At 36.0% G+C, this 16,450-nt stretch overlaps 1 protein-coding gene across 4 annotated transcripts in view; it reads left to right on the forward strand.

Annotated features, from left to right (window-relative positions):
- Positions 1 to 1,278: 1,278 nt before the first annotated feature.
- Positions 1,279 to 16,450, forward strand: part of LOC129264217 (tubulin polyglutamylase TTLL5-like) — a 54,178-nt gene continuing 39,006 nt past the window's right edge. For 3 of the 4 annotated variants that reach the window (XM_064102685.1, XM_064102687.1, XM_064102688.1), the window contains exons 1-10: positions 1,283 to 1,388; positions 5,696 to 5,929; positions 8,906 to 9,015; positions 10,783 to 10,865; positions 12,050 to 12,156; positions 12,673 to 12,736; positions 13,072 to 13,138; positions 15,156 to 15,238; positions 16,041 to 16,110; positions 16,314 to 16,398. In XM_064102685.1, coding sequence (XP_063958755.1) covers positions 5,745 to 5,929; positions 8,906 to 9,015; positions 10,783 to 10,865; positions 12,050 to 12,156; positions 12,673 to 12,736; positions 13,072 to 13,138; positions 15,156 to 15,238; positions 16,041 to 16,110; positions 16,314 to 16,398 — 854 coding nt within the window. In that variant the 5' untranslated portion in view covers positions 1,283 to 1,388; positions 5,696 to 5,744. Of the gene's footprint in view, positions 1,389 to 5,695; positions 5,930 to 8,905; positions 9,016 to 10,782; positions 10,866 to 12,049; positions 12,157 to 12,672; positions 12,737 to 13,071; positions 13,139 to 15,155; positions 15,239 to 16,040; positions 16,111 to 16,313; positions 16,399 to 16,450 lie in introns of all 4 variants that reach the window. The other variant, XM_064102686.1, reaches the window with a different exon arrangement.

Consider the following 16,450-nt stretch of genomic DNA (forward strand, 5'->3'; position numbering starts at 1 on the left):
CCTGACGAGTCACAACCCATGCAAGGGACATATCCCTGCCCCCCCCCCCCCTGAAGTCTTGAAGACCTTTTTTTTTTGCTTGTGACGTTTTTTTCTGGTACGAAATGCTTTATTTGTGGTTGAAAACCGAAAACTTTTTTTTTTTGTTTTTTTTTTTGCTTGTCAATTTTTTGGCGGACGAATTTGCCCCCCCCCTGTTGAAAATCCTAGGTACGCCACTGGTGCTGCCCCTGTTGCGTGATAGGCAGCACCCCTGGAATTCTAAAAGGGTTGAAAAATGGGAAAATGGAACCAAAATGACCTTCATTTTTAGTAAATTTTTTAGGAAACTTTCCTCGGGACCTAAATGACCCCTATTTTGTAGTGATCGGAAACCTTTTTTTTTTTGCTTTTCAAATTTACATCAGCAACCCAGTAAAAAAATCGTTCCAAGGTAAAGCCATCGAAGGGAAATGTGACTGCGCCATTATCCTTTGCCTCTTTTAGGTCTGATCAAGTGACTATACCCCCTTTTCCTTTTTTTTAACGTACTAATCGTATTTATGTATTGCAATTAACACTAATATTTTTTGTACGACATTGTTGAGGGATTTTTCTCGAGGTCTTTTCATCTTTCTCATTCTGTTGTTCTTATTTATTCCGTTCATTTACATGTCTTCTTTTAGTTCCGTATTTTCACCAAAAAAAATTAATATATATTTTCAATTTCAACGTTTTATTATTTATAGGCCTATTCTATTGTGCATGTTAAGAGGAAAGAAAGACACATAAATTAAACTTTGATCTTTTAGGAAATTACACTTTTCACTATAGCAGCCCTTGTAATGATGTCTGATGTCTTATTATCTTAAGGCCGGGAGGTTGGTAGAATTCTCTGTCTGCCCCTTTCCTGATGTTTTTTTTTTCTTCAATAAGGTTCAAATTCAGATATGCATAACTCCCGGTCATAACTATACAAAATAAATGTGAATTTAACTGTTAGAGAGAAAGAGTATAGGCCTACTAATTGCAATTAGCTGAATAGCCTGCTTTTAGTCAGAAAAAGTCAATCTTGACATTCAATTGCCAAAATAATAAACATAATGATTGTGGGCATTAACGGAAAAACAAGAAAGGACATTTGCTCTATGGCGGCCGTATATACGGCGAGTCGAAAACAGCCGTTATATTCATTTTATTCAAACCACCGCCGCGCCGTAGAGCAAATTAATGTGACCGAGGTATAAGTAAAATAAGTCAATGATTGCCGATACCATACATTCCCAAATTGTCGTAATTGCGCATGCTCTGTTCAATTGCCGTGACAACAAATTGTGTCTCGGAATTTTGTAAGCCGAATAAAAGGCGAGGATTTTTAGTTTTTTCCTATTCTAACATGTGATGCTGAGGTATGATTTTGGCAATAATACTATTACTTATCATGTTCAATAAAATATTATCTTTTCTCGAAATGTTTCTAAGTAGTTTTGAGCAGCTAAAGGTTGATGACTTTGTGGCGTCTGTTCAGTTTGTACCGAGTGCAGTGTGCTGTGTGTACGGTACGGTACCTGTATGGTACCGGTACGGCGCCGCGACCACGGGCGGGTGCCACCAGCCTCTAGCTACGTAACCCAGGGAGCTCCGGCCCGCTTCGCGGGCCGGAGCCCAGGCCAGGGGCCGATTGCACGAAAGTGTCTTTGCAAGGACCGTTTTTCGTGTCGCCCATTTTTATGATGCGCCATGAGAAACGCATTTCAAATAAATTATCTGCAAACATATTTTATTAGGCCCTAGTCCGTTAAAATAAACAAAATATTTGTTTATACTTACATGACTTATGTGATATCTCACAAAATTGTATAAAATTTGATTTAAAACTTTTAAAAGCAAGCTTACAAATTGTGTATTTGTTAATCATAAATTTCAGAAACACCCCGCTTATAGCGCATCATTACCTCAAGCGAAGTTCGTGCAGGCTCCACTTCACTACCGCTACACTACGCTTCACCTACCCGAACTTCGAGACCATGAACTCGATCGGATATTCCGAGTGACAAGAGGTGGGGTTTTATGGGGAGAAAATACAAAATTCATGCAACATCACGATCTTTAAAAACAAGTGCAACTAATATTCTTACTTTACACAAAGTTTCACTTCTTTTCCATGCTTTTATCAGTCTCAAAATTGATGATTTAGAGCCAACATGAAGTTCCTCACACGTAATAATTCGCTGCCGATTTCAGAACATCGCATGCGCGCGAGGGTCTGAGCTCGGACCAGACCCGGTACCTCCCGCATTCGATGTTTTGAAGTCGGCAGCGCATTAATATTTATACGTGTGAGGAACTTCATGTTGGCTCTAAATCATCAATTTTGAGACTGATAGAAGCATGGAAAAGACTAGACAGCTGGCAGCCGTCTGTTTCGAGGAGTTTTTTAACTTTTTTTTCTTTTTTTTTTTCTCCTCGTACACAGACGGCTCGCTAGCGTGCAGCCACCATTAGGGGACTTGCAATGCAAAATCCCCCCGTCGGGGCTCTTCAATTTTTGTCTTTAATAAATAAAATTTTTGAAAATTAACGTGACCAAAATGCAAATTAATATTCCCTCTTGGCATTAATTGCCAAAATCAAGTTAAAAGGAACAAAAACAGTGACTTACCTCGGCTGTCGCGCAAATTCACTTCCCCGTTTTATCCGATCTTAAGTACATAAACATATGGCCATTGAGTCCCCTGTACAGATCGCGCTAGAACTTCGGTCTCTGTATTTGGTGAGTGAAGCCAACGGAGTTCAGCTGAACAACCAACATAACAGAGACCGAAGCTTTTGGTATAGGAAAAGACGTGAAACTTTGTGTAAAGTAAGAATATTAGTTGCACTTGTTTTTAAAGATCGTGATGTTGCATGAATTTTGTATTTTCTCCCCATAAAATCCCACCTTTTGTCACTCGGAATATCCGATCGAGTTCATGGTCTCGAAGTTCGGGTAGGTGAAGCGTAGTGTAGCGGTAGTGAAGTGGAGTGGAGCCTGCACGAACTTCGCTCGAGGTAGCGCATCATAAAAGATGGGCGACATGAAAGACGGTCCTTGGAAAGACCCTTTCGTGCAATCGGCCCCATGGCATGAGTCCACTCGTCCGTGTATTTATATACTCTCCTTAATGGGGTAGAATGGGTTCGCAATAGCACTCCAAATAAAAGGGGAAAATAAATTATGCACTCACCTCAATTATAAAATGAATGAAGGTCTATTGGGACACAGAATCCTGACATGAGGCACAAGCACTGAAACTGGACCCTCTAAAAAAGGAAAAGTTAGACCTCTGTCACGTTCGTTCTCGGTATCGAACGGCCATTTTGTTTTTAATTTTGACAGAAGGAGAACAAACGAGATAGATTTTTCCTTTTTTGAGGGTCCTGTTTGTGCCTCGATGTCAGGATTCTGTGTCAGGATAGACCTTTATCCATAAGTGCATAATTTATTTTCCCCCTTTTATTTGGAGTGCGGAAATAGTTCCATATCTATGGCACTATGCACCCCGCACAGCATAACAAAACCGCACAGCATAACAAAAGATTGTTGAGACTTCCGGTTCATTCACTTCAGATATTTCTATCATTTTTTTTTTTACTGTTGCTTACCTTAGGCTTAGTTGGGACTCAAAGTCTCAAACTCACCTCATTTTATCTGCAGTCGAGACCTTTTCCTGCTATGCTAGCGAGAAACGTTGATACTCGAAGGGGTATTTTTACGACTTTCGCCGATAGTTCGACTAGTCTAGACTGACTCACAGACCCTTTACTGACTAAATAAACCAATGTCTATGGACAATTACACGCACTAGATCCTGCTCGAAATTTGACGGAATAAAGCCATATTTTGGTATGTATTTCCACTCCCCCATCATACATGTAAAATGTTTATGTTCTAAGGGCTAGATATATTATTCTGAACCTTCTCCATGTTTTTATTTTCAATTTTAGTGAGGGTGCATATGGAACTCTTGCCTGGAGTTAGGGTTGCAAAGGGCTGGAAATTTTTGAAAATTTGCATTGAAAGTTTCAGGAATTTTCAGCTGCCAGGAAATTGATAAATTCTGTTTTTAAATACAAAATTAGAAATAGATATCCTCAAATATTATACTTTCCATTTGTATCTAAACTAATATTCATCAAACTGTACATGAACACATTATAGTTCATGTATCCATTAACACGATGGAGCATTATGTACAAAATGAAGCTTTTAATTTCAAGTAAAAAAAAAACAAAAAAACTTTGCATTTATACACTATATTTTATTTTTCTTTAAATGTCAAAGGTTTTTTTTATGTGAGAACCTGCCATTGTATAATAACATGTTACTAGAACATTGCCCCCTACATGTATTCTGCATGCACAGACCCTTATTGAAACTTTGATCCACAAGTGGGTCTTGACACAAGACTAGCACGAGTACAACTTTCTGTTGAAGAAAAGGACCTTCTGTACACAAGTCATTGGCAGAAACCTTAGGCTGCATATTCAGACCACTTTCCTCAAGTGAAGGGTTTGCACTTGTCTGCTGTGCAAAGGCAAAGCCTTCACTCAAGTTAAGGGTCTGAATGTGCAGCCTATTCATGCCTTGTGTACTGAAGGCCCTCTCGCTCAGGAAACGGCAAGATTTTATGTGCTAGTCTTTGCGTGGAGACCCACTTGTTGATCAAAGTTTCAATCAGGGTCTGTGCCTGCAGATAAAACAGCATACCATGCTGGGTTGTACAGGACTCAGAACATCTTGTCACCTTGGGCTTAATAGTTTAATCAATCGTCAGCTTTGTTGCAAATAAGTGAAGAGTATGTGGATGATATACATTTTAGATATTACATTTCCTATTTTTAATGTTCTTTGATATAATTTCTTTTATAGGAATGTGAAAGAATGTGGTAGTGATTTATGTGTGGCAGAAATTTATGATGATAATTAATGAATATTCAGATCATTGGTACTAATGTGGGATAATGATATACAGCTCATAAAAACATTGTATTAAAGGAGAATGAAATCTTTGAAAAAAGATAGCCTGTGTGAAAACAGAAAAATCAAAGAAACAGATCAACGAAAGTTTGAGAAAAATCTGAAAAATAATGAGAAAGTTATGAGCATTTGAATAATGCGATCACTAATTCTATGGAGATCCTCACATTGGCAATGCGACAAAGATGTGCGATGTCATTTGAGAACAACTCTCCCCATTACTTTAGTATATATTTCACTTAAACTGCCTCTTTTATCACATCTATCAGTTGATCGTGTGTTCTTTCTATAGGAGGGCATGTAATACAGATTTTTAAAGAATATATCATGGATAAAGAGCTTGTATCACCATAAGAAAAAGCAGTAAGAGACATTTTGGGGGTATTTTATAGTCCATCAAAGGGAAAGTTGTTCACATGTGACATCACACATCCTTGTCGCATTGCCAATGCAAGGATCTCCATGGCATTAGTGATTGCAATATTCAAATGCTAATAACTTTCTCATTATTTGTCTGATTTTTCTCAAACTTTCATGGTTCTTATTCTTTGATTTTCTGTTCCGACACAAGCCTACTCGTTCCAAAGGTTTCATTCCCCTTTAAGCGTTTTATCATCATTGTTATTATTCTTTTATTTATATACATGTAAACAGATGATACACTCCCCTTTTTTCTTTTCTTCATTCTATAAACAGATAATACACTCCTTTTTATCACCAATGGACTAGGCGTTTTGAATTCAATATGGCATCCAGTGTATCATCTGATAATGATGATGATTATGATTCTGATGTTACATGTGGGAGCAGTGACACAGATGATAAAGATTCATATGACAGTGGTAACTCCTCAAACGATGCCGACACAGGCAATGATGAGAGTGAGGAGGAGAGCGAGGACGATGATGACGATGATGACAGGGGATCAGGGTAAGTACATGTCATCATGTACCTTAAGAATTGAAAAAAAATATCCATCTTAATCATTTTGGAAGAAGCAAAGAAGAACACAGGATGGCTCTTTCATTGCAATCTTAAGAAGTTCTTAGATTACATTTGTTCATTAAAGGACAAGTCCACCCCAGAAAAATGTTGATTTGAATAAATAGAGAATTATCAAACTAGCCTAACGCTGAAAGTTTCATCAAAATCGGATGTAAAATAAGAAAGTTATGACATTTTATAAAGTTTCACTTATTTTCACAAAACATATTATGCACAACTCAGTGACATGCCAATGAGACAGTCAATGATGTCCATCACTCACTGTTTCTTTTGTTTTTTATTGTTTGAATTATACAATATTTCATTTTTTACAGATTTGACAATAGGGACCAACTTGACTGAATCATATAGTTTTAAGCAATGCTAGTTCCACATGTTCATGGAGGAATCAATCGTTGTTTTACTTGACAATAAGGAGAAAATCAGAATATTTCTTTTTTCATGTAAGAGAATGCAAAAGAAATAGTGAGTGTATGACATCATCAGTCTCCTCATTGCATACCGACCAGGGGAAAAAATACACGGGAACGTTGAGCGATTTCGCTCTCTTCAGCTTTGAAATCGCACTTGCAAACCCAATAGAGAGAGCGATCGGGAAAAAAAAATCGTTCCCGTGATCTTGTGTACAGTAACTAGCTCGGCCATACGTCCGCTGTCTTCCCTTCGTGCGTGGGTTATAACGTGCACGTAATGTACCATTCACATTCACAAAGCTCAGCGCAGTGAGCGCACTAGTACGGTAAATACGGTAGATGAAAAAATGGCAGCCGTGTGTTGCTGCCCTCTACGTTCAATGAGGTGTGCTTTTTATCAAGGCTTTCCAATTATAATTTTCGATATCCTGGCGAATCAATGCGAGCGACAAGTTCGGAACGCACGCACGTAGATTACAAGCGCAAAGCAGCGGCACAAATCGCGATATATACATGTAGCGACTGGTAAATACGTCTGTAAGGATGATGACGTCATCCAAGATGGCAACTTACGTTGACCAACGAAAGGATCGAAGATGACGATGTTTCGATATCATTTGAAAGGAATTAGCTGTAACTGCGGTCTAAGGTACGAAACTTCTGAATTTTATACATTTTCTCGTAAATATGGATGTAATTTCTTTTTCATAATGTGACATTTTATGTACAAAAAACGATCGGAAAATCAGGTTTCCGAATATTAGATCTAACGTTACTGCTCATACATTGTCTACGTACGGGCCTCCAAGGTCTTCAGTCTATGTATTGGTGAGTGAGCCAACGCAGTTCAGCAGAACAACCAAAATACAGAGACTGAAGCTTTTGGTCTACTGCCAGGCCTGTCGTGCGTATGCTGCTCGCTCCGGTCCCCATCGGAAAGGGGTAGTTGTGAGCTTTGGTGATCAGTTCATTTCAGGCTCTAGTCACGTGAAAAAGCATTCAGCTATGAGGCATACCACGTTCCTCATTTATTATGAGCATTAAGCATTTGTTCCTAAGGAAACTGCTCACCAAATTATGCTTATTTACTAATCAAAATCCATGAGAAGTGTACTCTATTCTATTGGATACTGTACAAAACATATTGAATACCAGCCTTTCATGTATTATTTTACAGTTGTATAGTAACCTCTCTTTATCTCTTTCAAAGTTTCAGGATCACTCACACAGCCACATTAAAAATTTGATAATCAGATTTTTCTACAATAGCACTGAATAAAGACAAATGGCAATATATATCTAAGTAAATCATTCATTAGGGCCTACTTTTATTAGTAAAAAAAATAGTAGAGATGGCACATTTAATCAAATGGCATTATTGTAATCATTAATTTTGTTAGTAAAAGAAATAAAGAAATAGTACGGATGGCACATTAAAATACAATTTAACGTGTCAAAATTATAATAATTACAAATGATATGTTTCCTTTTTTTATTTTAAAAATGGCTCTAGCAAATTAAAAACTGGCTCTTGGAAATTGAAAAATGGCTCCCATAAATTTGTGACCAGTGAGAAAAATGGCTCCTGTAAAAAAATAGTATTTTTTTCCTTGATACCGACCGAGATGTGCGTATAACTGTTTTGTGAAATTAAGCAAAACTTGTCGTAATGGCCGTAATGTTGTAACTTTTTTGTTTTACATCCGATTTTGATGAATTTTTCAGTGTTTTGCTTGTTGGATTTTTCTCTTTTTATTCAAATCAACTTCTGTTAGGGTGGACTTGTCTTTTAAGAATTAAAAAAAATATTCATCTTAACCATTTTGGATGTAAATAGTAATAAATTTTGAAAGAAGCAAAGAAGAACACAGGATGGCTCTTTCATTGCAATCTTTAGAAGTTCTTAGATTACATGTATTATGGTAATTTACAAATGTAGATGAAACTGTTTTGTACTGACTTCCAGGATGTAATTTATTCCTTGAATGCTACACTTATTGAAGCTAAGACTTAGGTAATTGTATCCTATGTCTTTTAAAGGTAGCTAGATCTATTAGATTTTTATCTAGTGCATTTTCCATCTCAATTAGATGCTTTAATAGTGCACTTTAGATATGTCTGTGTGCATATTATTATTACCCAGATACAATGTAAAGTTGCTCTGCTCTTACATCATTTTTCTGATTTATTTGACACCTTTTTCTATGTCTCTTCTGTGCTCTTCTTTCCTTCCTTCCTTTCTTTCTCTCCTTCCTTCATATCTTTTCCATTTGTTTTCCTTTTTTATCATTCTTAATCTGTTTATGCTTCCTTCTTGTTCTAATGTTCGTATATACATGTAAGGGATTTTTACGAGGTGATTTATATTGATCAGTAAAATTATTATCTCTAATCTTTGATATTTCTTGTCTTCCTATAGACACATGGTTGTTTCCATTATGATACTGTAGTCTCAGTATCCATTTTATTTTTATTTTTTTGTAAATAGAGAAAAATTGGAGAATGTAATGTGGTGTGGGCCTAAGAAGAATCTTCCTGTGTTGGTGTTCAGACCTGAGTGTAATTTCACCAAAGTCAAGCGACTATATGCAACAGGAGGTGAGATGTCACTTGCTATTTTTTTTTAAATCCCAGATGTTTGTAATGTACATCAATAGTCTACCATTGACTTTTACTGATCTCGAACGCAAAGTACTTTTGTATGCAGATGATACCGTCTTGCCTTTTGGAGCAAAAAATGTTGATGAATTACAAAATTTTATGCAAGTTCATCTTCAGGTAGCCTAAAAATGGTTTACTAATTATAAGCTGACACTGAACTTGAAGAAAACAACATTTGTGTTCCTAGGCACTCGACAAACACTTTAAAAATTTTCTGATCTGGAATTAATGCTCTACCAATCAGCACATCGAGAGAGTTAAGAAATTTGAATATCTTGGTATCATGCTTCATGAACAATTAGTATGGAAAGAGCACATCGATTATACAGTGCTTATGAATAAAAAATCTACACTGAGAAATAATCCTGTAAAATTGTATATTTGTATTATCAATCATGAAGCTTTTTTCCACGTTTAATCATTGATACAGATCTCTTTAAGCAAATGACGCTATAATTGTCGAAAAATCTTTCCGCTTGAGTTAGCACCACTTACTTTTGAAAATTTTGTGAAAAGTGATTTGCGCAGAACTTGGAAATAGTTATGTGACTAAAAGTAAATATTAATCATGAAAACAAACACAATGTAGAACTTATCTTGTTCTTTGGGTAATGTTACAATGTGCAACGCTACTTTGAACACTAACCTACATTTATATGTTTGAAATTATAAATTGAGTATATTTCATATCTGTAGAAATTTCAGAATGAATGGTATTCATCTCCTCAAGAGATCTAAAGGATTTAATAACATGGATATTGATGATGCCTTACATACAATACATGTATGCCTGACATATATGTATGCCACTCTCGACCCAGGTGCTAAATGGTGCTATTGTACAGTGCATCAACAAGTTACATGTCGCTCACTTCATTGAGCAGGCATCCTTGAAGTGCATTGTTGTTACTAATAGCTAATGTAATCAATGAATCTATTGACATTGGATTGTGGCTCCAAACCATCTACTCGTTTTGTCCTTACCCTGCTACTGCAAAGGGTCCATTGTTCACCTGTAGTAGTTTCCAAACTCTTCCATGGCCGGGTCCTATTCAGACCATGATGCATATTGAAAGCTTTGTGAAAACGATATCATATTGTAATTAGATCTCCTAAACCACATGTATAGCTGTTTGTTGTAATAGACATGTGCAGTGTGATGTTTATTCAGGTTTGCTACATATATGTGGTAAATGTTAAAAAATCATGGTATTTTTTGTAAGAAAGAGGATTTGGGCAAGTTCAAGATATTGTGCTTGTATGGGACATTGTGAGATTTTCAACCTCTAAAAATTCTTTTGAAAACATTTGGATTTTGTGTGCTGAGTACGATACATAACCTACATGTACAAAAATAATATTGTTGTTAATATGACATTTGACCTCGTATGTTTTATGAACAAAAATGTACCACCTTATATATGGGACCACAAAAGAAGGAGATTTTTTTTCAAAATGAAGTTCAAGTTAAAATTCTCTGAAATTATAAAAAATGTATATTTTACATAAGTCAATGGATAAATGTATTCAAATCATTCAAACATGTACAGGTGAACCAAAAGTATGTACATGTAGTATGCCCTAGAATTACATGTACCTTATGGAATAAGATACATATTTTCATGCATTAAAGTATATTCATTCATTATTTTAATAATAACTTATAGAATGGTTTGTTCTTTTTCAATCCATACATCCACACAGAAAAGCACCATCTTGCCTATAAAATAGTTCGTACAGACTGCAGAGTGATCAGACAGCTTCTACACAAACATGGGTTTCATGAGGTTAGTTTGTGGTGTTGCTAAGGATACCAGATAATGCACTTTTCCTTCAGTGGTTGTAATTGTGAATATTAGATGGGATTGAACTTTGAAGTCGGGAGTTATGAAATGAATTGTTATCGAATGTACAAGTTGATTATTAAGTAGAAAATATTTTTTTATTGACAGTAGATTCTATCATACAGGATAGACTTCATTTATAAACATGGGTAGATTGCATTTCCACACATTAATCTTCTCTTTGTTTGTTTGTTCTTTCTTTCTTTCTTTCTTTCTTTCTTTCTTTCTTTCTTTCTTTCTTTCTTTCTTTCTTTCTGTCTGTCTGTCTGTCTGTCTGTCTGTCTGTCTGTCCGTCCGTCCGTCCGTCCGTCCGTCCGTCCGTCCGTCCTTCCTTCCTTCCTTCCTTCCTTCCTTCCTTCCTTCCTTCCTTCCTTCCTTCCTTCCTTCCTTCCTTCCTTCCTTCCTTCCTTCCTTCCTTCCTTCCTTCCTTCCTTCCTTCCTTCCTTCCTTCCTTCCTTCCTTCCTTCCTTCCTTCCTTCCTTCCTTCCTTCCTTCCTTCCTTCCTTCCTTCCTTCCTTCCTTCCTTCCTTCCTTCCTTCCTTCCTTCCTTCCTTCCTTCCTTCACTCCTTCCTTCCTTCACTCCTTCCTTCCTTCCTTCCTTCCTTCCTTCCTTCACTCCTTCCTTCCTTCCTTCCTTCCTTCCTTCCTTCCTTCCTTTCTTTCTTTCTTTCTTTCTTTCATTGAAATAATTCTAAGAAATTATATTTTATAGTAGTTATTGATCATTGATGTATCTTTTTCTCTTTCAAATGTGATCTGTTATATTGGTTATATATGCATCCTCAAAAATGTAGAGCGATATTTGATGAAAAAATAAATATTTATATAACTTTCTTTCACTTGTCATTGACGTGTCCCCACAAAAAACTTTGAATTTAATTTGTTAATGTAGAGACTTAATACCTCGGTCACATTTGCTCTACGGCGGCCGTACGGCGAGTCAAAAACAGCCGTTTGAACATTTTTTTTTGTACCAGCTACATTATGGTTGCTTGAATTAAATTTACGGCTGCCGTAGATTAAATGTTAACTTCAAACCATTGCCATTTTATGTTCATGGAATTTATTTTTTACTTACACGTGTTTTCAATCATTAAGGTATTTCTTTTGATGTATATATATTCAGGTTCATCCGAACAGCTCTGATTTCAACTTGATGTGGATTGGTTCTCATGTTAAACCATACACGTTGAGAAGCTTTACTGACTTTCAGAAAATCAACCATTTTCCAAGGTAATCTCATGGGCCTATTTGTTTTGGCTGCTATATTTGATTGCAATTCTTTACTCTGGGGGTAGGGTGGGGGAACTTCAAGCTTCGAGTTGGCCTTACTAAAGATGTTGTATTTACTGACATAGCAGCACATTTCACTCATTGCATGACCTATTGAAAGTAATCTTGCTCTTCCTAAGAGCCCCCCCCCCCCCCTTCTCTATTACAAGAGATATTTTTCATTGCACTAAAGATTTATATATCTGTATTTATGTTTCTATTGATTATTTTCTAGATGATGGCTACATAGTTACTCAAAATCCATTAAAATTTATAGTTTCTTTTAGGACTTCATTGTAAAAATGCTCTTTTTTTGATAAAGCATGAAGGTTTGATATTATCATAAAATGTCATAATTTCAATCTCTATATTTGTGTATCTCTTGTGGGGATTTAATTCCCTTATCTGTGCTTGTCTTCATATTCTTATTTCTTTAGTATGAATTTTCATTAAGTTTGTTTTTCTTTCCAATACCAGGTCCTATGAAATTACTAGAAAAGACAGACTGTACAAAAACTTTCAACGTATGCAACATGCCAAGGTTTGTACTATCGAAATTTCTTTCATAAAATGTAAAGGTCATTCATTCATTCAATTTGTTCTACAAGATATTCTCTAAAACCATAATTAGTGGTCGGTCTTAACCTTATATGAGCTTAATAACAAATTCATTCTGGAGTTTTCATTGGATGTTAATCAATTTTGTATGTACGTTTAGAATTCACCCAAAATGCAATTTAAAAAAAATTCAATATCTGTAATGATGATTATTACCTTAATATCAGTATCTATGAAAAGGTCCATGAAATGGCTCTACGATCTTCTTTCAAATTGGTATTAATTTTGAGACTTTGTATCTTGTGTTGCTTCTTGCAGGGTGCCCGCCATTTTGATTTCTTGCCGCAAACCTTCTGCACTCCTTCAGAGTTTGATGACTTAGTGGGTATGTTTCTTCTTTTGCATGGCCTACAGTTTGTATTCTCTTGGTCTACTAGTAGATGGTTTAATTCTGAGATCAGGGGCCCGTAACACAAAGCTTAGCAATGATCGCAGAACTTTTTTTTACGATTGATTGCATTGACTACAATGTACAATCAATCTTTGTGTTACAGGACCCTAGTATTAATTTGGTTTGATTGCTCTGTGAGGCTAATAGTCTGGGCCTGATGTCATTTAGTTTCTACTCAGATGATCCACTTCCCACTTCATCAACTGATTTTAGTTCATAAACACTTCATCTAATCATGTAGATTAAGCCAGCGCTTCTCAACCAGTTTTTTTCCTCGAGGACCACTTTGACTTTCAGATTTTTTTTTAGGCCCACCTACCAAAATTTTAAGAAAACGTCAATTTTGATGAAATTTTACCACACAGCTCTGAAGTCCATTCGTAACAAACAGTTTGAGAATTAATCTGCATTCGCAAAGGTCCGGTAAATGGGCGACAATTAACTACATACACAATATGATGTGTTCTGGTACTTATATTGGTTATTTATGCATCCTCACAAATGTAGAGCGATATTTGATAAAAAAATGAATATTTAGATAACTTTCTTTCACTTGTCATTGACCCGTCCCACAAAAAACTTTGAATTTAATTTGTTAATGTAGAGTTTTACACTTCGGTTACATTTGCTCTACGGCGGCCGTATGGCTATTCAAAAACAGCCGTTTGAACATTTTTTTTAGTACCAGCTACATTATGGTGGCTTGAATTAAATTTAATGAAATGACTGTTTTCTATTCGCCGTCCGGTAAATGGGCGACAATTAACTACATACACAATATGCATGCATATGAAGTTCACATCAAAGTTAGATCGAAACCATCGTAGTGTGCATGTGCATGCTTTGCAACATGCATGGTTATCATACCAAAGCGTGCTTTAGTTTTGTTTGACCCACATAGACCGATTTCACATACATGTATCATGTTCTGACAGGTCTGTGAAATATATATACTTTAGTTTCCCCCTTTTTTTTTCCCTCCCTCTGGAGCTTCTCGCGGCCCACCTGAGAGAGCTTCGTTTGAGAAGCGCTGGATTAAGCGATATTAGACCAAGGTGGAAATCAGATAAAATGGATGTAGCCTATAAACTATTACACAAAGTTTGTGGTAAATGGGCTAAATGGCCATTAGACCAAATGGCCATTAGACCAAATGGTTAGTAGACCGAATGGTTGTAGACAAAAAATTATGATTTTGACCCTGTGAGATGAGACCAAATGAAATATATTATAAGCGTGTCCTGACCAAGTGGCAGTTTACTTGATCTACTACTGAAAGGGAAATTATATATATATTTTTTTCCAGGTCACCCTATTAAGTAGAGGTACCATCTTTCACCCTGGAGAAAGTTTGCATTTTTTTTTCCTGAAACATATCACATGTTGATGTGTTACACTGTAAAAGAAGTTATCTTTCTATTGGTTTTATTTCTTGTAAATTTTGCGTGGCAATTGACATGAAAATGTCCATCTTGATGTATACTTTTTGAAAAATTTACAAAGTGAAGTACTTTCTAATTTCCACCTTGTCAAACTGATAAAACTATCAGTATTCAAAATATATGAACAATGTATGATGTATACTGTTTTTGCAATATGTTTGTAGATATATATATGTATATTACAAAGCAGTTTGCCATGTTCTATATATATATATACAGTGGTGCTTAAAAGTCAGTAAACACCACCAGAAAATGAAAGTTCTTCCATACTATACATATTTACCTGTGAAGTCCGGTGATAAAATACGACACTCGATAAAGTTTGTTTCTCTGGGTTTTGCCGAACATTGTTGTGCTGTTGCCTACGTTCAACACTCGGCATGAAGGAGTGCATTTTGTGGCGGGGTTCACAAACTTTTGAGCACACTGTTAATTGCTCTTCAATATTTATCCAATCTCTCAGTTGATAATATTGTAAACACTTAAATCATTTCTATAATCTTTGCTAGCTGCACATAACAAAGAAAGAGGAACATGGATTGTTAAACCAGTAGCATCATCCAGAGGAAGGGGAATCTTCCTTGTCAACAGTGTAAGTTACTCACCTGCGGTAATGGATGTTTGTCACGACATTTGCTCCTGCGACAATTGCTCCGGGCTTAATTTCGTCTAAGAATAATGTAGGGTTAGGGTTGCAATAGTTAGGGTTTTATGTAAGGTTAAGGGTAAGGTATAGAGTTAAACCCAGGGTTGAAGTTGGTCATCCGATTAGTGTGTGGAATTCAGAGTGGAGCATTTGTCGGCGGGGCAAATTTCATGGAACCGTGATAATGATCTGAGAAAGAGTTTGAACATAATTCAATAAAATGTCCACTAAAGAATTTGTGTTTTGAAAAGTGCATAGTGATTACGGCAGAAAATGTATAGATGCTGAGAAATTAGCCACATAAGCATTGCATTCCAGTCAAGTGTAATGTCCTTATATAAATAATACACTCTCCCAATGTGTGTGTCTGTGTAGGCGATCTTTTTCATTGATTGTTAAGCTTGGACTTTATGATTTTATGCAGATAGGTCTATTTCAGTGTACCAGATTGAGGTCTATGATGGTATTATTACAATTATACTTGATTTTCAAGGATCTCTCATCCAATAGTTGTTTGCTGCAGCTAAATAAGTTTAAATAGCTTTATTCTTCATCTTCAACAGCTATTATGTATCATTTGTGCAAGTTCACTACAAAATATGATTTCAAGAAAATGGTGATATTTCTTTAATTGGACATGTCAATTTATTCTTATTGTACTGAATTTCCTTGGAACCTGCTCTGCAATGCTTTGTAGAATTGTGTAACATGTGTGATTTATCGAATGATTTCCAAACTTTGTCAACAGCCTCAGAATGTACCACTAGATGCAGCTTATGTTGTGTGTCGATACCTCAACAATCCTCTCCTCATTGATGGTAAGTATCACTTCTCATTCGTATTTGGTTTTAAACCACACATAGGAATTTAGAAGAAAAAAATAGTGATGAAAATACCTTTGAGGTACTATATTGAAGGGTTTCTTAATGCTTTATCTTATATGGAATGATTAAATAATAATTCCTTAATGTTTTCATCTGGTTGTGCAGTAAATATTTGTTTTTCGTTATCATCCATGTAGGTTTCAAGTTTGACCTGAGGCTGTATGTAGCAGTGACTTCATATGATCCTCTTCGTATATACCTCTATGAAGAAGGCTTAACCAGGTAAGGTATTCTCTTGGAACATCAAATGAGAATAAGATATTTAACCTGAACT

The sequence above is a fragment of the Lytechinus pictus genome, chromosome 7, assembly GCF_037042905.1.
Source record: "Lytechinus pictus isolate F3 Inbred chromosome 7, Lp3.0, whole genome shotgun sequence".
Taxonomy (NCBI): domain Eukaryota; kingdom Metazoa; phylum Echinodermata; class Echinoidea; order Temnopleuroida; family Toxopneustidae; genus Lytechinus; species Lytechinus pictus.